Source organism: Phoca vitulina, unplaced genomic scaffold (assembly GCF_004348235.1).
Source record: "Phoca vitulina isolate PV1807 unplaced genomic scaffold, GSC_HSeal_1.0 scaffold4, whole genome shotgun sequence".
In the NCBI taxonomy this organism is placed as follows: Eukaryota; Metazoa; Chordata; class Mammalia; order Carnivora; family Phocidae; genus Phoca; species Phoca vitulina.
Window position 1 is genome coordinate 71,544,504 of NW_022589707.1, and position 18,545 is coordinate 71,563,048.

General features: G+C 37.8%; 1 protein-coding gene across 1 annotated transcript in view; it reads left to right on the forward strand.

The window, feature by feature from the left end:
- Positions 1–512: 512 nt before the first annotated feature.
- Positions 513–18,545, forward strand: part of SEMA3E (semaphorin 3E) — a 247,167-nt gene continuing 229,134 nt past the window's right edge. Inside the window, exon 1 of the mRNA XM_032402271.1 lies at positions 513–1,236. Coding sequence (XP_032258162.1) covers positions 1,122–1,236 — 115 coding nt within the window. The 5' untranslated portion in view covers positions 513–1,121. The remainder of the gene's footprint in view (positions 1,237–18,545) is intronic.

Here is an 18,545-nt window from a genome sequence, read left to right on the forward strand (position 1 = left end):
AAAAAAAAAAAGGATTTGCTTTTAATTGGTTTGAAGAATTTGCCTAAGTGAAATAATTTTTTTAGTATTAACACATTTATGAAACAATCACAGGTGACTTGTTTTTTTCAGGCTCTTGAAACATACTTTCCTTCCGAGAGTTGAAAATAACATTTCTAAGATGTAATCAGTAATTTTAAAAAAGCCATAAATGTGAAGGAAGAAAAAAAAACAACCCACAATTTCAGTGGAAACTGAAAAAAATCAATTTGGGTGCTGGCTGGTGGCAAATAGATTATTTAAAATGAATTTGCATTTATTCAAGGGTTAATCTTGGTGAGTGAGCATTTAAAAGCCCTTCCCGGTGCTCCATCCTCTTCTGTTGTATATACCCCAGTAATCAGCCTATTATATAGATCATTCTCCCTCCTGATCCGCCTTCCCCATCAAAGCTTGGACTTGTCTCCTGCGCTGAGTGACGTGGGGCCAGTAATACTGGGAGGGCGGGTGGGAGCAGGGCACGTGGACCAGAAACACTTCCTAGAAACAGCTCAACCCTGCCTGAACTTTCCCTGTAAACACGGCTCGCTGACAGAACGGCATCCCTGCTGGGTGGATCCTGCAACTCCTAGAGGGAATGGCACTTCTTGTTTTTAATTAGCAAGGTGAAAGGTGAATTAAAACTAGCTGTTTGGCAAGTCAGTGCAAGAGACTGACTTCGGAGAGGCTTCAGGGAGCCAGAAGAGAAGAGCTCCACGGGGAAAGCAGTGCGTGTGCTCCGGGGTTTTTTTCTGAATGAAGCGCTTGCAGAAGTGACTAAAAAAAAAAAAAAAAAATACAGTTTCCTCCTGAGTCTACCGGCATAGTTGCTGAAGAGAGCTCTGGACAGGACATGGCTCTGAAGGCTCACTCCTTGGAATGTCCTCTTGCTCCCGGCTTATAAACAACTGTCTTAAGGGAAGAAAGGTTTTACATATCCAAATACAGCCTGACAAATGGCACTTTGGGACTGTGCTTTCTGATGACAACGCGTTCGATTTCTGACAAAGCCTCTCACGTGCTGCCCCTGGAGGGGAGTCCTAAGTAAAACTCAGACCCGCCTTAAAGTGAGGATCGGAGGGGTGCCCGGTGAGCACGGCAGCATGGCATCGGCTGCGAATCTTGTCACCCGGCTCCTGTGGGCTTACTTACTGGAGCTTTGGATAGGAGGGCACACGGCTGATACCACTCACCCCCGCTTACGTCTGTCACATAAAGGTAGGTCACCTTTATAGATCCTTTTGTTAAAAAAAGAAGAGAGCGAGAGAAATCAAAGCACTTTAACACAGACCCTTAAAATGCAGCTGAAAAAAATTAATGCAAAACTGACCTAAGATTCTAAGTACCTCTAATTAGCATGTCAATACTTAACCACACCTGAAAATAGTGCAAAATCGCATGCCAACTTAGAGATGTTATTTTTGTCTTGTAGATATTAGGTTGTGTTGATGAGAAGTTCACTCTCTAGCAGACACAACAGAAGGGAGCAGGAAGCAGGTTGTAAATAGCCTTGTGGCGCTGAATCCACCGAGTTAGCAGTAGGTATTTGAATTCCGATTTATGCCTTTTGGGAAGCAAGGATGTGGGAGAAGGGCTTTAGAAATAGAGGTGCAATTGATTTTGGTTTTGTGTTGTCCATAATGGGGATGAGAGGAGGGGAAAAGAAGCAAAATGATTTCTTACCCAGGATCACAGTCATCACCATGTAATTAAAATGACTAACGAGTGATATAAATTAGCTTTTTAGTCAAACTGATTATTAGACTTTCTCTTATGTCTGGCGAAAAAATATTCAGAGTTTATTAGCAATCCTTGTAAACTGACTTACATTGATTAAAGTATCAGGATACTATTCACTAGCATCTAGTCTTTTAACGTAAATTCATTTTGCTTCACTGAAGATCTGTCAAAGTGCTTAAATATTTTATTCTGCAGCAATGTCTTGGAAAGCAGCATTTGGTCATAAATAAATTATCAAAAGATAGCTTTTGTATCAGGACCAGCAAAAGCCATTCATGAATAGGTTTGGTGATTTTTCCTGTAAACAAACAAATAAAACCCACATGTAGAGAAAGTGACTGCTGACCTAAAAGTAATTTGGAATACATTTTTCAGAAAGAAGTATTTGTTATCACTAATCATTGAGACAGATAACAGTTGCAATAACAAGAATTCCAGAAGAACCATTTTTCAATTGTGTGAGCTTTAAATGTCCCTATTGTAGAAAGAAGAGAAACCTGTATTTTTAAAGTATAGGTGTAATCTTTACCAGAGGGAGAAACAAAACAGGAAGCCTCACTTGTATAAGACATGATTGATCATTTTTTGGTTTTATTGGACAATCATCCATTGATTTTGACTATAGAAATTTCTCATGTTTAGAAAAGTTAAAACTCTATGAATACTTTCTTTATTTAAATAGATTTCCTATAGCACTCTCCAGTAGATAACATAAGTTTAAGAGACACAAGGACACTAAATTTATAAAGAATTTAAAATAGAGTACCTAGCATTAGCACTGATTATTTGAATTAGGAAGATGTATCACGGTATGTATCAAAATGCATATTTCTAAGAAGTTTGATCGAATGTATCAAAATGTAAAAATTTGGTGTGATAAATTATGGACAAAGAAAGATGTCAGAAAAAGAACATAATAAATGGATTGTTTTTCTTGTGTAGACAAGAGGATAAACTGCCAGTTTTGGTGACCTACCATTCTACTGCACCTGGTGTTAACCTTTTATACCTTATTATTAGGGTAGTTGTTTTTAGTAGTTCAATATTAGGGTATTTTCAAAGGTATCTCCTTTTAGTATTTCATCAGGGAGCTTATAATTTGGTCAGAGCATACCAAAACTCTCTAATGCATCTAAATGCTATGCAAAATACTGTTATCAGACTTATCTTCATTACATCCCTCTTTTTTTTTTTTTTTTATTACACCTCTCTTAATCAAAGGAATAACTGTAATTGATTTTATGGGTTGTGTTACATGATGTGGGAATAGAACTGCTAGTCTCTATGTGTACATAGGACTGAAAACTACCACCAAATTCCCCTTTGGTTTTTCTTAATCTTTTTATTTAATGGCACTGGCTGAAATGCTCACTGTTGTGCTTTTATACAAAGACAGTGTATAGTTACCTGAAAATAGAATGTTCTCACTTGTGCAATTTAGCTAGCTAGCAAAATCAGCTGAGAGATCATACCAGAGATGTAACCTAAGCAGTAAATGCCTACCGTAGGTGCCTCAGCAAAAGCAGAGGACTGCCAGACTAAGAATATGCAGCCCCATCAGTCCACTGTAAGATGCCCCCATTTACTCTTTACCTTCTGGAATTCAGTGGACATTTTAGGGGTATCCAAAAAATTTGGGGGTGGTATTTAAGACTATAATCTTTTGCTATCTTCAGTGATATCAGAAATTGTCACATTTTAGTAATGGGTCAGTTAGTTGATTGATATTATACATGAGTACATGGTCCTCCAAAATAAGGAGCCCTGGATATAAATAATGTCACACCTCTGAACTGCTGCCTAGCCCTCAGCAGATAAATCTGGGAGGCTCCCTGGAGGTGGTCTCCATTATCAGGATGGCACTTGAGACCACAAGCCTAGAGTCTCTTCCCAAAAAGGAGGCAAAATTTCAGTGTCATATAAAAATTTGAGCTAAATTGTATGAAAATACCCATGACATGTCCTTTTCCTCTCTCCTCCATCCTTCTCTATCTCTGGAAGAGGCATGTTCTAAAAACAGAGTTTAAGAGGAGGGGAGACGGTTAGAGCTAAAAGGGGAAAAAAGGCAGAGAAGGAAGGAAGACAAGGTAGAAAGTTGGTGTCAGATACAGAGCATCTTCTTGCTTGTTTCCCACTACCCTCCACCCGCAGTGGGGTAATACTGAATTCCTCCCTCTTCTTACTGAATATCCACTCCACTCCGATGTTAAGCAAATATGCTGAGAGCAAGCCTAGTGGATAAAGCTGTGAGATATTTACTCTTGTTGAGACAATGAACATATCTTTTAATATATTTTATACATATAAGATAAATTGGGTTAACAAAAATATAGCAAGGTGCTGTCCTGCTTTATAAGACTTTTCAGTCAAGATTTGAGTTGACATTAACTGTACTAGGCAAATATTTAAGGGTTTATGCATAGTTAAGAATTATAGCCAACTTTATAGCCAGTACCCTAAAGAGGATAATATTGGTGTGATTAATTCAAATTTATAATATGCTACCCAAGGATTTCCTTGAAAAATAGCCGTGATCCTCATGACAGAAGTGAGGGAGAGAGAGAAGGAAGGGAGTAGAGTCCTACTAGATTCAGCCACTTCTCTCTGTTGATGTCCGTTCTCTCCTTATCTCTCACCATCCTGCATTAATGAGGTTACAGGGAAGGCAAAAATAACCCTCTTGATAATGGAGCTCAAAGAAGAAAAAACAAATGAGCAAAGCCCCATGTCAAAGAAGAAATCCCAATGTACATGGAAAACCCCAGAAATTCAATCAAGGGAGTTTGGCAGATGGGGTAGGTAATCAAAGACCCAGTAAAGAATGACAATCACAGAAGCCAAGGAGAGTAGTTGTGTAATCAGAGGATGTTTGGTGAAGAGATAACGAAGTAAAGACATAACTATGGCAGAAGATCATTCCTAAAATATGTTGACATTATGAAAGTGGATTTGAGCATTGAATATATATCTGTACATATAAAAAGTGGGATGAAGAGTATTAATTAGTCTGTCTATATTTAGCTATAACCAATTAAGAACAGATTTGTCATAGTTCAGAGAGTTTAGGATTCAGAGTCAGAGGTCTTCACTCCACCTCTAGTCCTTCCACTTATACTAATGGTAACTGTCTGTGCCTCAGTTTCCTTAATTTAAAAATAGGGATAGTAATGGTGCTTTCTCTGTATATCTTCCTGAGTTTTTGAGAGAATCAAATGAAATGACAAAACTGTGAAAGTACTTTATAACCTAAAAGTTATTTTATTAATGTTTCCTGAAGAATGATATAAATTGAGAAGGTTAGAAGGAAACATGTCCTAAAGAGAAAAACCTTTAGGAATGGCATGAGTTTGGATATCAATAAATGCTAGGATAATGTTAATATAGAAGACAGAAGAAGTTGGTCTTAATTAGCATAAAATGTATGGTTTATCCTGATAAGTGGCATTCACTCTAACTCCCATCTTCCATACCTTTGGCTTCTGGTTACAATAATTTAGAAGATGATTGAATCACCAGTGTCTTTTTTTTCCAAGATTCATGGCCAATAGTTTTGCTTTAATAGCATGTGTAGTGTATCAATTAATTATACATATTCATTTTACACCACAACCTTCAGAACTTTTTCCAATTTATATGGAAGAAAATTGAGATAGAATTCTAGAAGAGCACAATAAAAACTGAAAGTTTTATTTTATTTCTTTTAAAGATTTTTTTTTTTATTAATTCATTTGAGACACAGAGATACAGAGAGAGAGAGAGAGAGAGAGCATGAGCAGGGGGAGAGGCAGAGGGAGAGGGAGAAGCAGGCTCTCTGCTGAGCCAGGAGCCTGACGTGGGGCTCGATCCCAGGACCCCGGGATCATGACCTGAGCCGAAGGCAAACGCTTAACCATCTGAGCCACCCAGGCGCCCCCAAACTGAAAGTTTTAAGTGATCATCCTGGAAGTGTGGTATTCATTTCATATCCAGCGCAAATAAAAAAAGAGGCAGTGACTAGGCCGGTTTTTCCGAACCCAGCTCATAGCTCAGCCAGTAACTGGGTACTATCAATAGTGACATTAGTCACACATCTTTCTGCGATCAATAAATAAAAACTGGTCATAAGGCATGATTCATGAAGAAAGTAGTTAAACTAGGACCCAAGAGTAAACACAGATCTTCATGCCAGATCTCTATCAGGGAGAGTCAGTAAGAATTAAGTGATGGATTTATTAAGAAATAGTTTATATTAAATTAAAAACACCGGACTAAGATGAAAGGAATTACAATGTTTTGTTGAGTGTAGTTTACACAGAATATACTTTCTGTAGAGGAAGTCCATGTAAGGATTTTAGATGGCCTATTCTTCATACTTTTATGTTTGTTATGGACACATATTGCCCACGTGTCACAGAAGTGCGTATGGATATACTGAAGTCCCTGAGTGAATATGAATTATTTAGTCCTTATCTGGATTTTGGGTCTTACACTGTGAAAACTGTTGTCCTTTAATATAGCGGTAGGGTCAGAGCTAGCAAAAACAGTAAATGGAATTTATAAATGAACTGGGCCAATTTTAGACTGAAAAAATAACTTAGTTGCATAAAACCATTTCTTACAGGTCTTATGAGGAGAGTGTCCTGTCCATAAGATAGAATCCAATACTTGTTCTTGACTATTAAATATATGCAGTAGTCATGTTGTCACAGTGGAATATTCTTTCAAAAATTTGTTGCCCTATTATTACTTTGCCGTCTATGTCAGATTTGTCACCTAGCCTGAGGTGATTTCATAGAGGGGGTCTCTCTGGGATGAGATCAACTTGGTGGCCTCAGTTCTATGGCCACATAATAAAGAACCAAACATCAAATTGGTCATTGCTGGTGGAAATTACTGTTCGCAATCTGCAGGATCAGTTCTATTTCTTCAAAGATATCTACTGGAATCATCATTAGGAGTTCTTAGTGGGAGAGCGTGCAAAGATTTACTCCTTTATCTTTGTGTGTCAAACTCTTCTGTGGTTTAGTAGAGGAATTTAGTCTGCTGGAATCCAGAAATGGCACTTTGCATGCATGCATGCCCCTTTATCCATAGCCACCGCAGTGTTAAAGTAGTTTTGTAAGGTCAGGCTCAGAGAATTGAAAACAAAACAAAAGTGAAATCATACCATTAAAACATTTTCCAAAAGGTGCAGAGTGAAGATTTAGATTATTTTCTTAGTTTCAAGACGCGGGGCTAAATGGTGGTCGTAGTCTTTTAGCACAAAATCCGACACTTTGGAATATTATATAAATTCTACAAAGGATGATGGTTATTTTAATAATGATTTTCTCGCAGCCTGGTTTTAAGTAACATTTGAAGCATAAGAGAAACTATCAATGTCATTAGTTATTTCTTGGACTTAGGCAAGCATTATTCTTTGATAAGGATGATAAGGATGACAATGACAAGACTGAATATTGTATAGGCTGGATTTTCTGGACTATGAATGAAAAGAATGTGTGAATGCCACATTTGAACGCAGTGTTATAGTCTCTGAAGAATGTGCTGATTTCAAGAACAGAGATGTCTGTGGAATTGATGACTTGACTTCACATGCATGGCCCTGGTGATGGCCAAGGCAACTGATAACTCAAGAAATGTTCAGCCTCCATTAATACTAATGCCTGGTTCAGGGTATTCCCGCTATATGGCCCTCTTGCCCTGGTAATCTTGCCTCTTCCACAAGTGTGGAAGAGGAAAAGAGAAATCCATGACTTGCCTGATTCCTGGGGCTTAGAAATGTATTTCCACCTCTATTCCTGGTAACTAAACTCTCAGCCATTACTGCTCTCTGTTCAAGGACTTAGCTCATGGCTTTGGCACAGTTCATATAGAAGAATAGCGTAGGCCCAGGAATTACAAAACACTCTCACATTCTATTTTCATTGGCCTAAAAACTCTAGACTTTGGATGAGGCATACTGAATGTGAATCTTGCTTCTGGCTGTACGATCCTAAGGTCCTTATCTTTTCTGATTATGAATGTTCTCATCTGTAAAATGGGGTAATATGTAACTTGCATTACACTGAAAGAATTACATGAGACAATGCAAATTAATGTGGCAAATACTTTAGCATGGGAAACTTTTCAGAGGTTATTCAATGAATCAGAAGAAGTTCAGAGAGAACTAGTCTACCCTGGTTCCCTTTTTCTAATTCCAAAACCATCATAAGTTAATTATTAACTTATGACTTAAAATAAGGGAAGATCTTTAAATCAGTATGGTTTTTTACTTGAAAGCAAAGATTTTCTTTCATGAAATCCAGCTCTTACTGGAGTAGATGACTAGAAGGAACAAGCGATATTGGGGTCTCCCATGTTTGTAACTCACTGTGGAATTATTTTTTTGATAGTGTAAGTAATTAAATTATCCTTAATTGGGAAGTTGGAACTTAAAGGAAGAGGAAAGTTGGAACTTCACCGGATGGCACCTTGGAGATAGCAGAGCAAAGCCACAAAATAAACCAAAGTTACTGACAAAGGTTATTGTAGACCCAGCTTTGTAAAGCACGTAGAACTAATATTACTAAGACCAGACCACACTGTCAAAAGTTAAACAAAACAGTGTCTTGGAAACAGCTATCTGCCTAGCATGTACTGCTTGCACTGAAAGCGAAAGAAAGCTTTCCATTCTACCTTCCCCTGGACAAACAGGTAGGAAAGCTGTGTGGGGCGCAATTCCTCACCTCTTGGTAGGTGTTCGATAATGCTCACTGAGTGGCTATATAAATGAAACAAAATGATTTAGAGCCCTGTTTTTAAAAGGAGAGCCTGGTGGGGGGTGGGGTGAAGAGTACCAAGGAAACTAAGGAATCCTGAAGAACTATTTATGGCTCCTTTGGTAAGACATGCATTAGGAGAGAGGCTAGGGTGTTTTCTCCCTGTTCCCCTCCATTCCTCTCAGGGCTGCGTGGTAGTGGAGCGGCCAAAGCCTCTGGACATCCTCCAGACCTGTTAACCATATTCGCACGTTTATCATCAAGGTTCTTCGTGTTTTGTTTTTTCTTTAGTCTACCTTTTGCTGCATTTGTCTTTCCTGCGTGATCACCACACCCTCCCATTTTTTTCTCTTATCACTTCATTCTTTGATTACCCCACTGTGTTGCTGTCACCACCATCCCCTCCCGTTTCCTCCTCTTCCGCTTTTTTTCCAGAGAGATATTTTTATTTCTGCCCCATCTTAGGCCAGAAGTGGAATGAAAACATATTTGTAGTGAATGGTGTATATCTTTGGCCCTCAGTTTATCTTCAATATTCGTTTCATTTTTGTTGTCTAATTCAATGAATAGAAAGACAGGACCTTTGAATTAAAAATCAAAGTTTAATTATACTCATTTGGCATTCAAAATTTGTTGAAATTCATGACTTAGGAAATAATGAAATATGAAAATGTGGCAAATACTTTAGTATTTGCTTACTAGCCACCTGGACAACTTGTCCTCTTTGTCTAGCCTGTGTTTCTAGTGGGCAGCTGATGCTGCCAGGCCCCTTGTGACTCTCGTGGCTGTGGGGACTGGAGTGGGAAGGAATGAGGGTACCCAACAGGAGTGGACATGCCTGCCCTCCATCCTCTGGCTCAACTTGGGTTAAGTGTAAGTCAGCATATGCTTTATGTAAGCCTATCTCTTTCTAGTCCATTTTAGTCCACTTTCTCTGAGTTTTAATTCATTGAAACCAGAATAAAAAGAGGCTTTTATTCACAGGGTAGAACAGAGGAGCAGCATCCCAAAGGATAAGTCTCAGTGGTTATGTTAGGTAGCCAGATTAACTCCAGAACCCAAAAAGAACAGCAGCAAAGAAAATGGGAATCAAAGAAGGGGAAAATAGAGGTCAGCTAGGGACACTGACCTTTTCCTTTCTGGCCAATTCCCTCCCAGGAAATGATGGGAAATGAGGAGGGCTTTAAATTCAAAGCTCAAGATGCACTGTGGAACTAAAGCCAAAGAGGAACTGTGCTGACAGAATTGCATATAGCTCTTCATGCCTCTTGATGGCTTTTTTCCTAACCCTGAGTCCAAGAGTTTATTATGGACCATGTGATTTCTGAGATTCTTTCCAATTCCAGAATTGTAGGACTCTGTTCCTTCCCTTATGAGACCTCCCAGTGTGTATAATTTCTCCAAAATATTTTTTAAAATTGTTATTAGGGAACAGTATGTTCTAGTGGAAAGAGTAAGTACGGGCTCACAGTTTTAAAATCCTGGGTTTGAATCTACAGTGCGTATATCCTATTTGATGCTGTATTATTCTGGCTAAATCATTGAACTTCTGAGGCTTACTTTTCTTACAAGTGCAAAGAGACTAATGAACACTGTCAATCCCAAATGATTATTGTAGAAAACATAAATGTATCATGGAAATGGATATTGTGTTGTGATGGCTCATGATGTTCCCTAGTTTATGTAATTGTCTTTAAACATTTTAAGGTTTTTGAGGGCAAGGAGTATTTTTATTTTATTTTATTATTTCATTTTATTTACTTGGTAAGACTCTTGGCGAATAGAATAAAATGACTTAATCAGATCATTCCTAAAGCCAGTAATTAAAGGCTGAGTGGTTAGTATCTAGTGAATAAAAACAAAACCAAACTTTTTGTTGTTGTTGGCTTCTGTGTTATGTTTTTAAGAGGCAGAGCCACTGCTCAGAAATTCACCTGACAGAGGCTTAGTTGAATTTCATTGCGGAGGAGATGAAGTTACTGGGGATTTTCTTTTGTTCCTTTTCTGAATGAGGGTCCCAGAGGGGATAAGCACTGGGGTGCTGTGCAAAGTGTCAGAGACTCGCAACATCAACATCCCTGGGAAGCTTCTGCATCAGTAATTCTGGGGCTTCGGAAGCTGTGTTTTAACAAGCCCTGCAGGTGACTCAGTGCTCGCTCCACGGGAGCGGGAGAAATGCTCGGTGGGCTCAGTGGGGTGACGCTACAAGGGAGCCTCACTTTCACGTTACCTTTTTCATTTTTTTCCCCCTTTAGGTCCATCACATAGGTTGAGGGTGTCATTTATTCAGATTTCCAAATCACACCCTTGGGCTTGATAAATATACTTAAATTCATGAGTATCTATTATACCATTCTCTACCTACTTTTTTTTACTAGATGACATATATAGGTAATAATTTAACATATACATTGTATCTGTTGTGAATGACCATTGATGATATAAATTGTGACACATCATGGTATCATTGAGTTCAGATGAGAAAACATCAAATATTGGTGAATTGTGGAAAAGCATTTTGTAAGATTCCAGAACTCATTCATCTCTCAGGGGAATGTTTTCTTGGACTAATAAAATTAGGTCCACTTCATTTTTTTTAAGGTTTTTTTTTTTGTTTTATTTATTTTTTTAATTTTATTATATTATGTTAATCACCACACATTACATCATTAGTTTTTGATGTAGTGTTCCATGATTCATTGTTTGCGTGTAACACCCAGTGCTCCATGCAGTACATGCCCTCTTTAATACCCATCACCAGGCTAACCCATCCCCCCACCCCCCTCCCCTCTAAAACCCTCAGTTTGTTTCTCAGAGTCCATAGTCTCTCATGGTTCGTCTCCCCCTCCGATTCCCCACCTTCATTTTTCCCTTCCTACTATCTTCTTTTTTTTTAACATATAATGTATTATTTTATTTATTTATTTGACAGAGAGAGAGAGAGAGACAGTGAGAGAGGGAACACAAGCAGGGGCAGAGGGAGAGGGAGAAGGAGGCCTCCCACCGAGCAGGGATCCCGACGTGGAGCTCTATCCCAGGACCCCGGGACCATGACCTGAGTCGAAGGCAGATGCTTAATGACTGAGCCACCCAGGCGCCCCATCACTTCATTTTTTTTTTTTTTTTTTGTTATACATCCTGATCTTTCCTTTCAGGGATTTAGAAGCTTCTGTATCTTTTTAAGAACCATTTATTCAGTCATTCACTTACTCCATAACTACTCACTGAGCTTCTTCCAAGCTTTAGATATTGACTATCATGCTAGGGTTTTAAGAATAAAAAATACAGTTTTGTAAATGTGATGCATTTTCTGGATGGGACCCTGGAACCATAATAGTTAAAAACATAAGGAAATCTGAATAAAGTGTGAGTTTTAGTTAGTAATAATGGGTCAGTAATTGTTTATTAATTGTGACAAGTGTACACATATTAATGTAAGCTGTTAATAGGGAAAATTGGGTGTAGATATATGGGAACTGTCTTCACTAACTTTACAACTTTTCTGTAAATCTAAAACTATTCTGGGATGCCTGGGTGGCTCAGTCAGTTGGGTGTCTGCCTTCGGCTCAGGTCATGATCCCAGGGTCCTGGGATCAAGTCCCGCATCGGGCTCCCTGCTCAGCGGGGAGCCTGCTTCTCCCTCTGCCTCTGCCTCTCTCTCTCTCTGTCTCTGATGAATAAATAAATAAAAATCTTAAAAAAAAATAAAGCTATTCTAAAATAAGTTTATTAACACACACACACACACACACACACTCACTCACTCACTCACTCACTCACTCCATCTCTACTCAAACACTATTCCTGAGAAGCTTAAGGCCTAGTTTTAAGAAGAGACAAGTCATGGGGCGCCTGGGTGTCTTAGTCGGTTAAGCGTCTGCCTTCGGCTCAGGTCATGATCCCAGGGTGTGGGATCGAGCCCCGCATGGAGCCCTGCATTGAGCCCCTCATCGGGCTCCCTGTTTGGCGGGAGGGCTGCTTCTCGCTCTCCCACTCTCCCTGCTTGTGTACCTGCTCTCGTTATCTCTCTCTGTCAAATTAATAAATAAAATCTTTAAAAAAAAAAAAAAGAAAAAGAAGAGACAAGTCATGATGGAGCAGGATTTTTTTCTATATGGAAAGTTAACACACATAATTTATGGAAGCATGGGGTTGGGAAGAAGAACCAGAGCACAGTCTTGGAGATGAGTACGGTAAGAAGTGAGGAGCAAATGATCTATGTCTAATCCTGTCTTGCCACCATTTCTGCCACCCTCCCACCACCATCCCACTGCATATTATGTGCTGTGTCCTCCTAGAAACACAGTTACCCTTTGATATATAAGTCACTGAGTTCTACTATGTTCATAGCTTTCCGATACACAATAGTATCACAAATGTTCTATGTTCATGCTCAATTAAATTGCCCCCATTTCTATACGACTTTAAGCAGTTCTCACTTTTTTTGCAGGAGTAATATGATTAATATAAACTCACAAGTAAATTTTGCAATTTTTGAAGGCAAATTTATTATTTTATTGCTTAATCCTTAGAATCGAATGTACTTTGGATACTTAATAAATTTATTTCATTGATTGCATTTAATGTATAGAATGTAATTGTTATGTTTATTCACATTAATGTCACCAATCTGAATTCTTTTGTTGGATGCCACATCTAAATAGGTTCCTAATGTGGATGGCACAAAATGAGGTGGTAGGGCTTGGGGGTGAGCATTCAGAAGTCAGGAAAATGGATGAGAATACTTCTCTTCTGCCCCTGCTCCAAAATGTTAGGCCCTACTTTGGCTTCAGGTATTCTATTACTAAAGTTTTGAAGAGAAATCCAGAACTGCTTTAAAATTATTCAGGAAATGTCTGTATATTATTGGAAGGCACAGTTTAAGGCTTTGGCAGAGGGTGGTTTGAACTCATCTGGGCCATTACGTGATCGATGTCACATTTCAAGCATCTTTTCTTCCCATTTGCTTCAGTCATGATCTCCAGTGTCCAGTGTAACATTGCATTCATTTCCAGAATGATGAACTATGAAGAGAGACAAAGAGCTAATGCATGAAATCAGCAACAAAGCAGAAAACAAAGGCAAGACCATAAAAGGGTAATAACTCAACACCTTTGTTTCTGAAGAATATTCTAAATGAACAAAAGCAAGAATATTTGTTTTGTTTTTATCACTTTATCCCTGTGCAAAGGTTGGCTTATGAATAATTTGACTATGTTGCCTTTGTCTTGTGGATTTATTATTTTAAAAGCATGGCTGTAGGCAATAATATAGTGAGAAGAATAAACGATGTATAAAAGTTTTATAATTAAAGTTAGTTTATGCAAGGTATTTTCAATTTATTTCCCAACCCAAGTTAATTGAGAAAGAACCAATAAAAAAATTTACCTTAAGATTTTATCTAACAAAAATGGACAATATATTTTGAAATCGTTGTATCCTTGAGGTTTTTTTTTTTAGCACCATACTAATTACACAAATATAATATACCTAACATAAAAGAAGAAATTAATGGACAGAAACAGTAAGGTTAAAAGTGAAGTTAACTCAGGAGAAAGCACACATTTGCCACTGTCCCATTCTCCTAGTAGGAGTAAATAAATATGGAAACAGGAAGCACCTGATTATTTTATTTTTAGAAACTAAAGTTGTCAAAATCAACACATAGAATAGGATCATTTTGATCATTTTGAGCAAGGTCAAAATAATATATTTTTAAAAATATGTGGAAAGTAATGGAAAATAAAAATGATTTCTTTTGAAATAGCTCTATCATTACTCATGAAACTGATAGAGCTTATTTTTCCTTATGAAAAGAAAAAAAAAGGAAAAGAAACTTCAAGTTCAACATTATCACAGTGCATGAATGTTACACATATTTCTGGTCAGATGAGTGATAATCTGACAGATACTTTGTAATTGCTTAGAACGGGTACTAAAATATTGAGCTTGCTGACAGTTTAAGGGTCTGCTTAAACTTGAGTTAACCATATGGTGTATTCTTAGAATAGCCATACCACCCATGTTTAAAATTTAAATTAAACAGAAAAAAAAAATCTTCTTTCAAAGTCAAATGTTATCATTTTAGTTGACGTACTGTTAGCCAAATAACTGCACCTTCTTATTAATAAGGGGACACAAAATATTTCCTTTTAATTGTCCAGAATAAAGAAAGAGAAGAGAGAAGCTAGGACTGTGAAATACTAGAATGGATATTACGAGCCACCAAAAAATATCAATTAGTATATTGTTATAATTATGAGAAATTAATATGTTTAAACTTCAACACATTAATATGCTTTGATTTTCTAGTAATTCCCCAATGCAGAATTCCCTTGTAATATTTAGATAACCACAGGAAGAAGAAAAATAGTAGAGTTAAGTCAATTACACTTATAATTAAAAGAATGTAATTATATCTTTGTCATTATATTTCTCAGAAATAAGACAAAAATTACGTACTGGGCACTGCTTTTGACAGATTTTTTTGCCAAATGTTTTTTACTTGCTCCAAAATGTGTATGCCCAAACTGAAGTCTGATGTATTTTAAGATTGTAGAAGAATTTTTCAAATCTGGAGAACAAAAAAGAGAAGTCTCTAAGACTTAAAGTAATAAAATTAGGCAAGAATAAAAATAAAAGATTAGGAAATTAAGAACAATGAGAAAGTCCACATGCAAATAAAGCAGTAGAAACACATTAGATGCCTTTTATAATATTGGTCTCAAGGGATGCAAAATAACAGAATACTAGGATTTTGTGGAATGCAGTTATGTTTTGGAATATACAATTGTGTTTCCTAGGCATTTGCATGCCTATATGAGCGAACATAAAATAATAGGAATATATTTGTTCAGATTAGAGTGCCATTTGTCCCATTAGTCGGCTAATATATAGCCACTGCATAGTTAGCACAGATCTTGATATTGCTTTAGTTGTGAATGTCCAAAATACTGGTAAGATAAGGAAATGTATACAAAATTGATCACTGGTAAGTTTCACTGTCTTGGAATAAAACTCTTGCCTGCAAAGGCCCTGCTGGAGGGAGTGCTGCCCTGGTGGAAGCTTGCAGAATACTGCAATTTTGTTGCCTCCAGCTCTGGTGCATTTCACTTCTAAGGTTCCCCAGCCAGGCTCCAAGTTTCCATTCACACTGCTAGCCACGCAATTTCCCTTTGTCTTCACTGACTATTTTTTTCCTCTTAACAAATAGGCCCAGCTGCTCCTGCAGCCGGTTGCCCACACTCCCCCATGCTGCTCTTGCTGAGGATGGCAGCCAGAGCAAAGAATAACAGCTGGGATTGACTTACTTTGGCATCTAAATAATTTGGGGTGGGTCCATTCCTAACTTTATTATTTCATTTAATTTGTATAATCTTTCCTTCTGCTGAACTTCAAAAAAAAAAAAAGAGGTAAATGATATTGTTTCTGAAATGCTGTCTTCATCTGGCTGTGACTCTTACACCTGGCTTGCTCAAGTTCATTTTGCACACTGTTATTTTTTCCACTTTGAAGCACCTTTTGGAAAACAAATGCTGCAGAAACAAATTTATTAGTGTGATACTGGACACATTACTTACCCTTTCTCTGACTCAAATAGATGGAAAATAAATTGCCCCTCTGCTACTGATTATGATAAGGATTAACTGAAAGAACATTTGAATTCATTTAGAAGAGTGTCTGACGCATGGTAAATGCTAAGTAAGGGTTGGATAGAAGGAAAGTCAAAGGCGGAGCGGGGGGTGGGGAGGGAAGGAGCTGTGGAGAGCACTGGAGAGCAAGAGTGGGGCAAGGGAGAGGAGAGAGAAAATGGAGAGGGTGAGGAGGAGAAAGAAGGGAGGAAGGGAGCGGGGGAGGGAGGGAGGGAGGGAGGAAATAACTGCTGGAATATGGAAAAACAATCAGTATGCTTATGCGGTTAAGACCAATGTTGCACATGTAGGATTTTTTTTTTAAGATTTATTTATTTGAGAGAGAGAGCACGCACATGCATACACATGAAATAGTGAGGAGGGGCAGAGGGAGAGAATCTTAAGCAGACTCCTCTTTGAGCACAGAGCCTGATGCGGGACACGATCTCAGGACCCTGAGATCATGACCTGAGCGGAAACCAAGAGTCGGGTGCTAAACCGACTGAGCCACCGAGGCGCCCCTCACATAGGATTTCAAATATCTTATTCCAACCAAAATAAATATCAACATTTAGAGAAAGACTGAAGCTTAGGAAAGCTCGTGGAATTCTACCCAAATCAGAGAATTTTCTCGAAGGTAGGGATTTCAGTGATTTAATCACATGCATGGCATCCAGACAGGGAGTCAGACATGTTTATCATTCTGAATTTGTACACTCTCATGGAAAGGGAATTCCCTACCTGATAAGGAAGTCCATTCCATTTTTAATTTTTTTTATTTTTAAGAAATCTCGGCATCCAACATGTGGCTTGAACTCACGAGATCAAGAGTCACATGCTCGACCAACTGAGCCAGCCGGGCACTGCAAGTCGGTTGCATTTTTGAATGTTCTGAGGAGGGGAGAAAGTATTTGCATCTGACTGTATCTTCCACTTTTTAGTTGTAGTTCTTTTCTCTAATGCCATAAGGTTGTAAGTCATGGCAGACGCCCACATGCTTAAAAGAGAGTCATCAGGCCCCTTTGTGGCGGTGGGTGAACAGTTCTCCTGCCATGGTTATCCTGTCCGTGCTGTCAGGGCTCCCATCATGCTCCTCTTTGTTACCGCCCTCCTGCCCCCCTTAAATGGAGCACCACAATCAATACTCAAGGGATGCCTGCCTTGTCCTCAGAATAGTGGTGCTGTCGACTGGCAACTTTTATTTATTAAAGCCACCTGAGTTGACAGCAGCTAATTTGGCAAATATGCCGACCTATTGTTTACGATGAGATTGCAGTTGGGATTTTCACATGGACTCTAAGCCAGCACGTTCCTTTATTTCACGTGTGTGGTTTATTTGTTGAAGTGAAGGAAAACCGTCTCCTGCTCTCTCTAATGTAGAACGTGAATCATAAGCATAGTAACAGTGTGTGGTGTCCTGGAAAAGGACGTGAGCTCCAGAGTGACACTGCTAAATTGAAAGACTCTTTCTGCTCTTGTGTTTATTTTTTCTTAACATCAGTTTTTACATTTATTATCTTTAGGAAACTAGTTAGAAATGGTAGAACTTGTATTCATTATAGAAACTCATTTAAAGTGTATTTTTTTAATTTAAAATACACATTGTATGGGCTTTCTCTAGAATGTCAGTATTTGGAAGAAGGTTAACGCACATTTAAGACAATTTTTAAATGAGCATATATAGAATATATGCTTTTGGCTTTCAGAGAAGATGTAGACCAATAAAAGTCATTGCTGATTTTCTTCATAAACATTGCTGAGATAATTTATATAACTATAGTAAGTGAATGGTTAATTTGAAATTCTTTAATATGAAAAAATAAAACACAACCTTTCTTCACAGCTAAAATAAACAGGAGACTTTTTAAATGTCTTAACAATTTTTATTTAAAAAGAATCTGGAATGGTCACCACAACAGAATGGCAGAATTAAAATACCACCATAGCTGTGATTGCTTAATTTTGTAACTTTAATTTGCTGTCATTTTGTAGATTTGCCAGTCTCTCTGGGTATTTGTAGAAAGTACTGCGATCTTAAAAAAAAGAGGCATATGATTTTTCAGAATTATTTTTTTCATTAACTCCTTGTAAGTCAAATAGTAAGCTCTAGAAAAATAATTCACTGAGGACTTTATATGTTAAAAAGTATGTGTCATTAAAATTAAATTTATGAAAAAACTATTTTTTTAACCAAACTTATTTCTGGTCTCTGTTCTGTTCTTGTTAATAAGATTGGCTTCATCAAGTGCTCTTTTCCTATATTACTAGTTTATGAGCTCCTTACACTTTTTAGGAATTTTGAATGTAGAGGAAAAATGACTCTAAGAATAATATTGAGTCAGGTGGTCATCAAGTCCAAAGAACACTACATATCCATTGTTTCTTACATCAATTTATATCTTTCTGGTCCCACTAA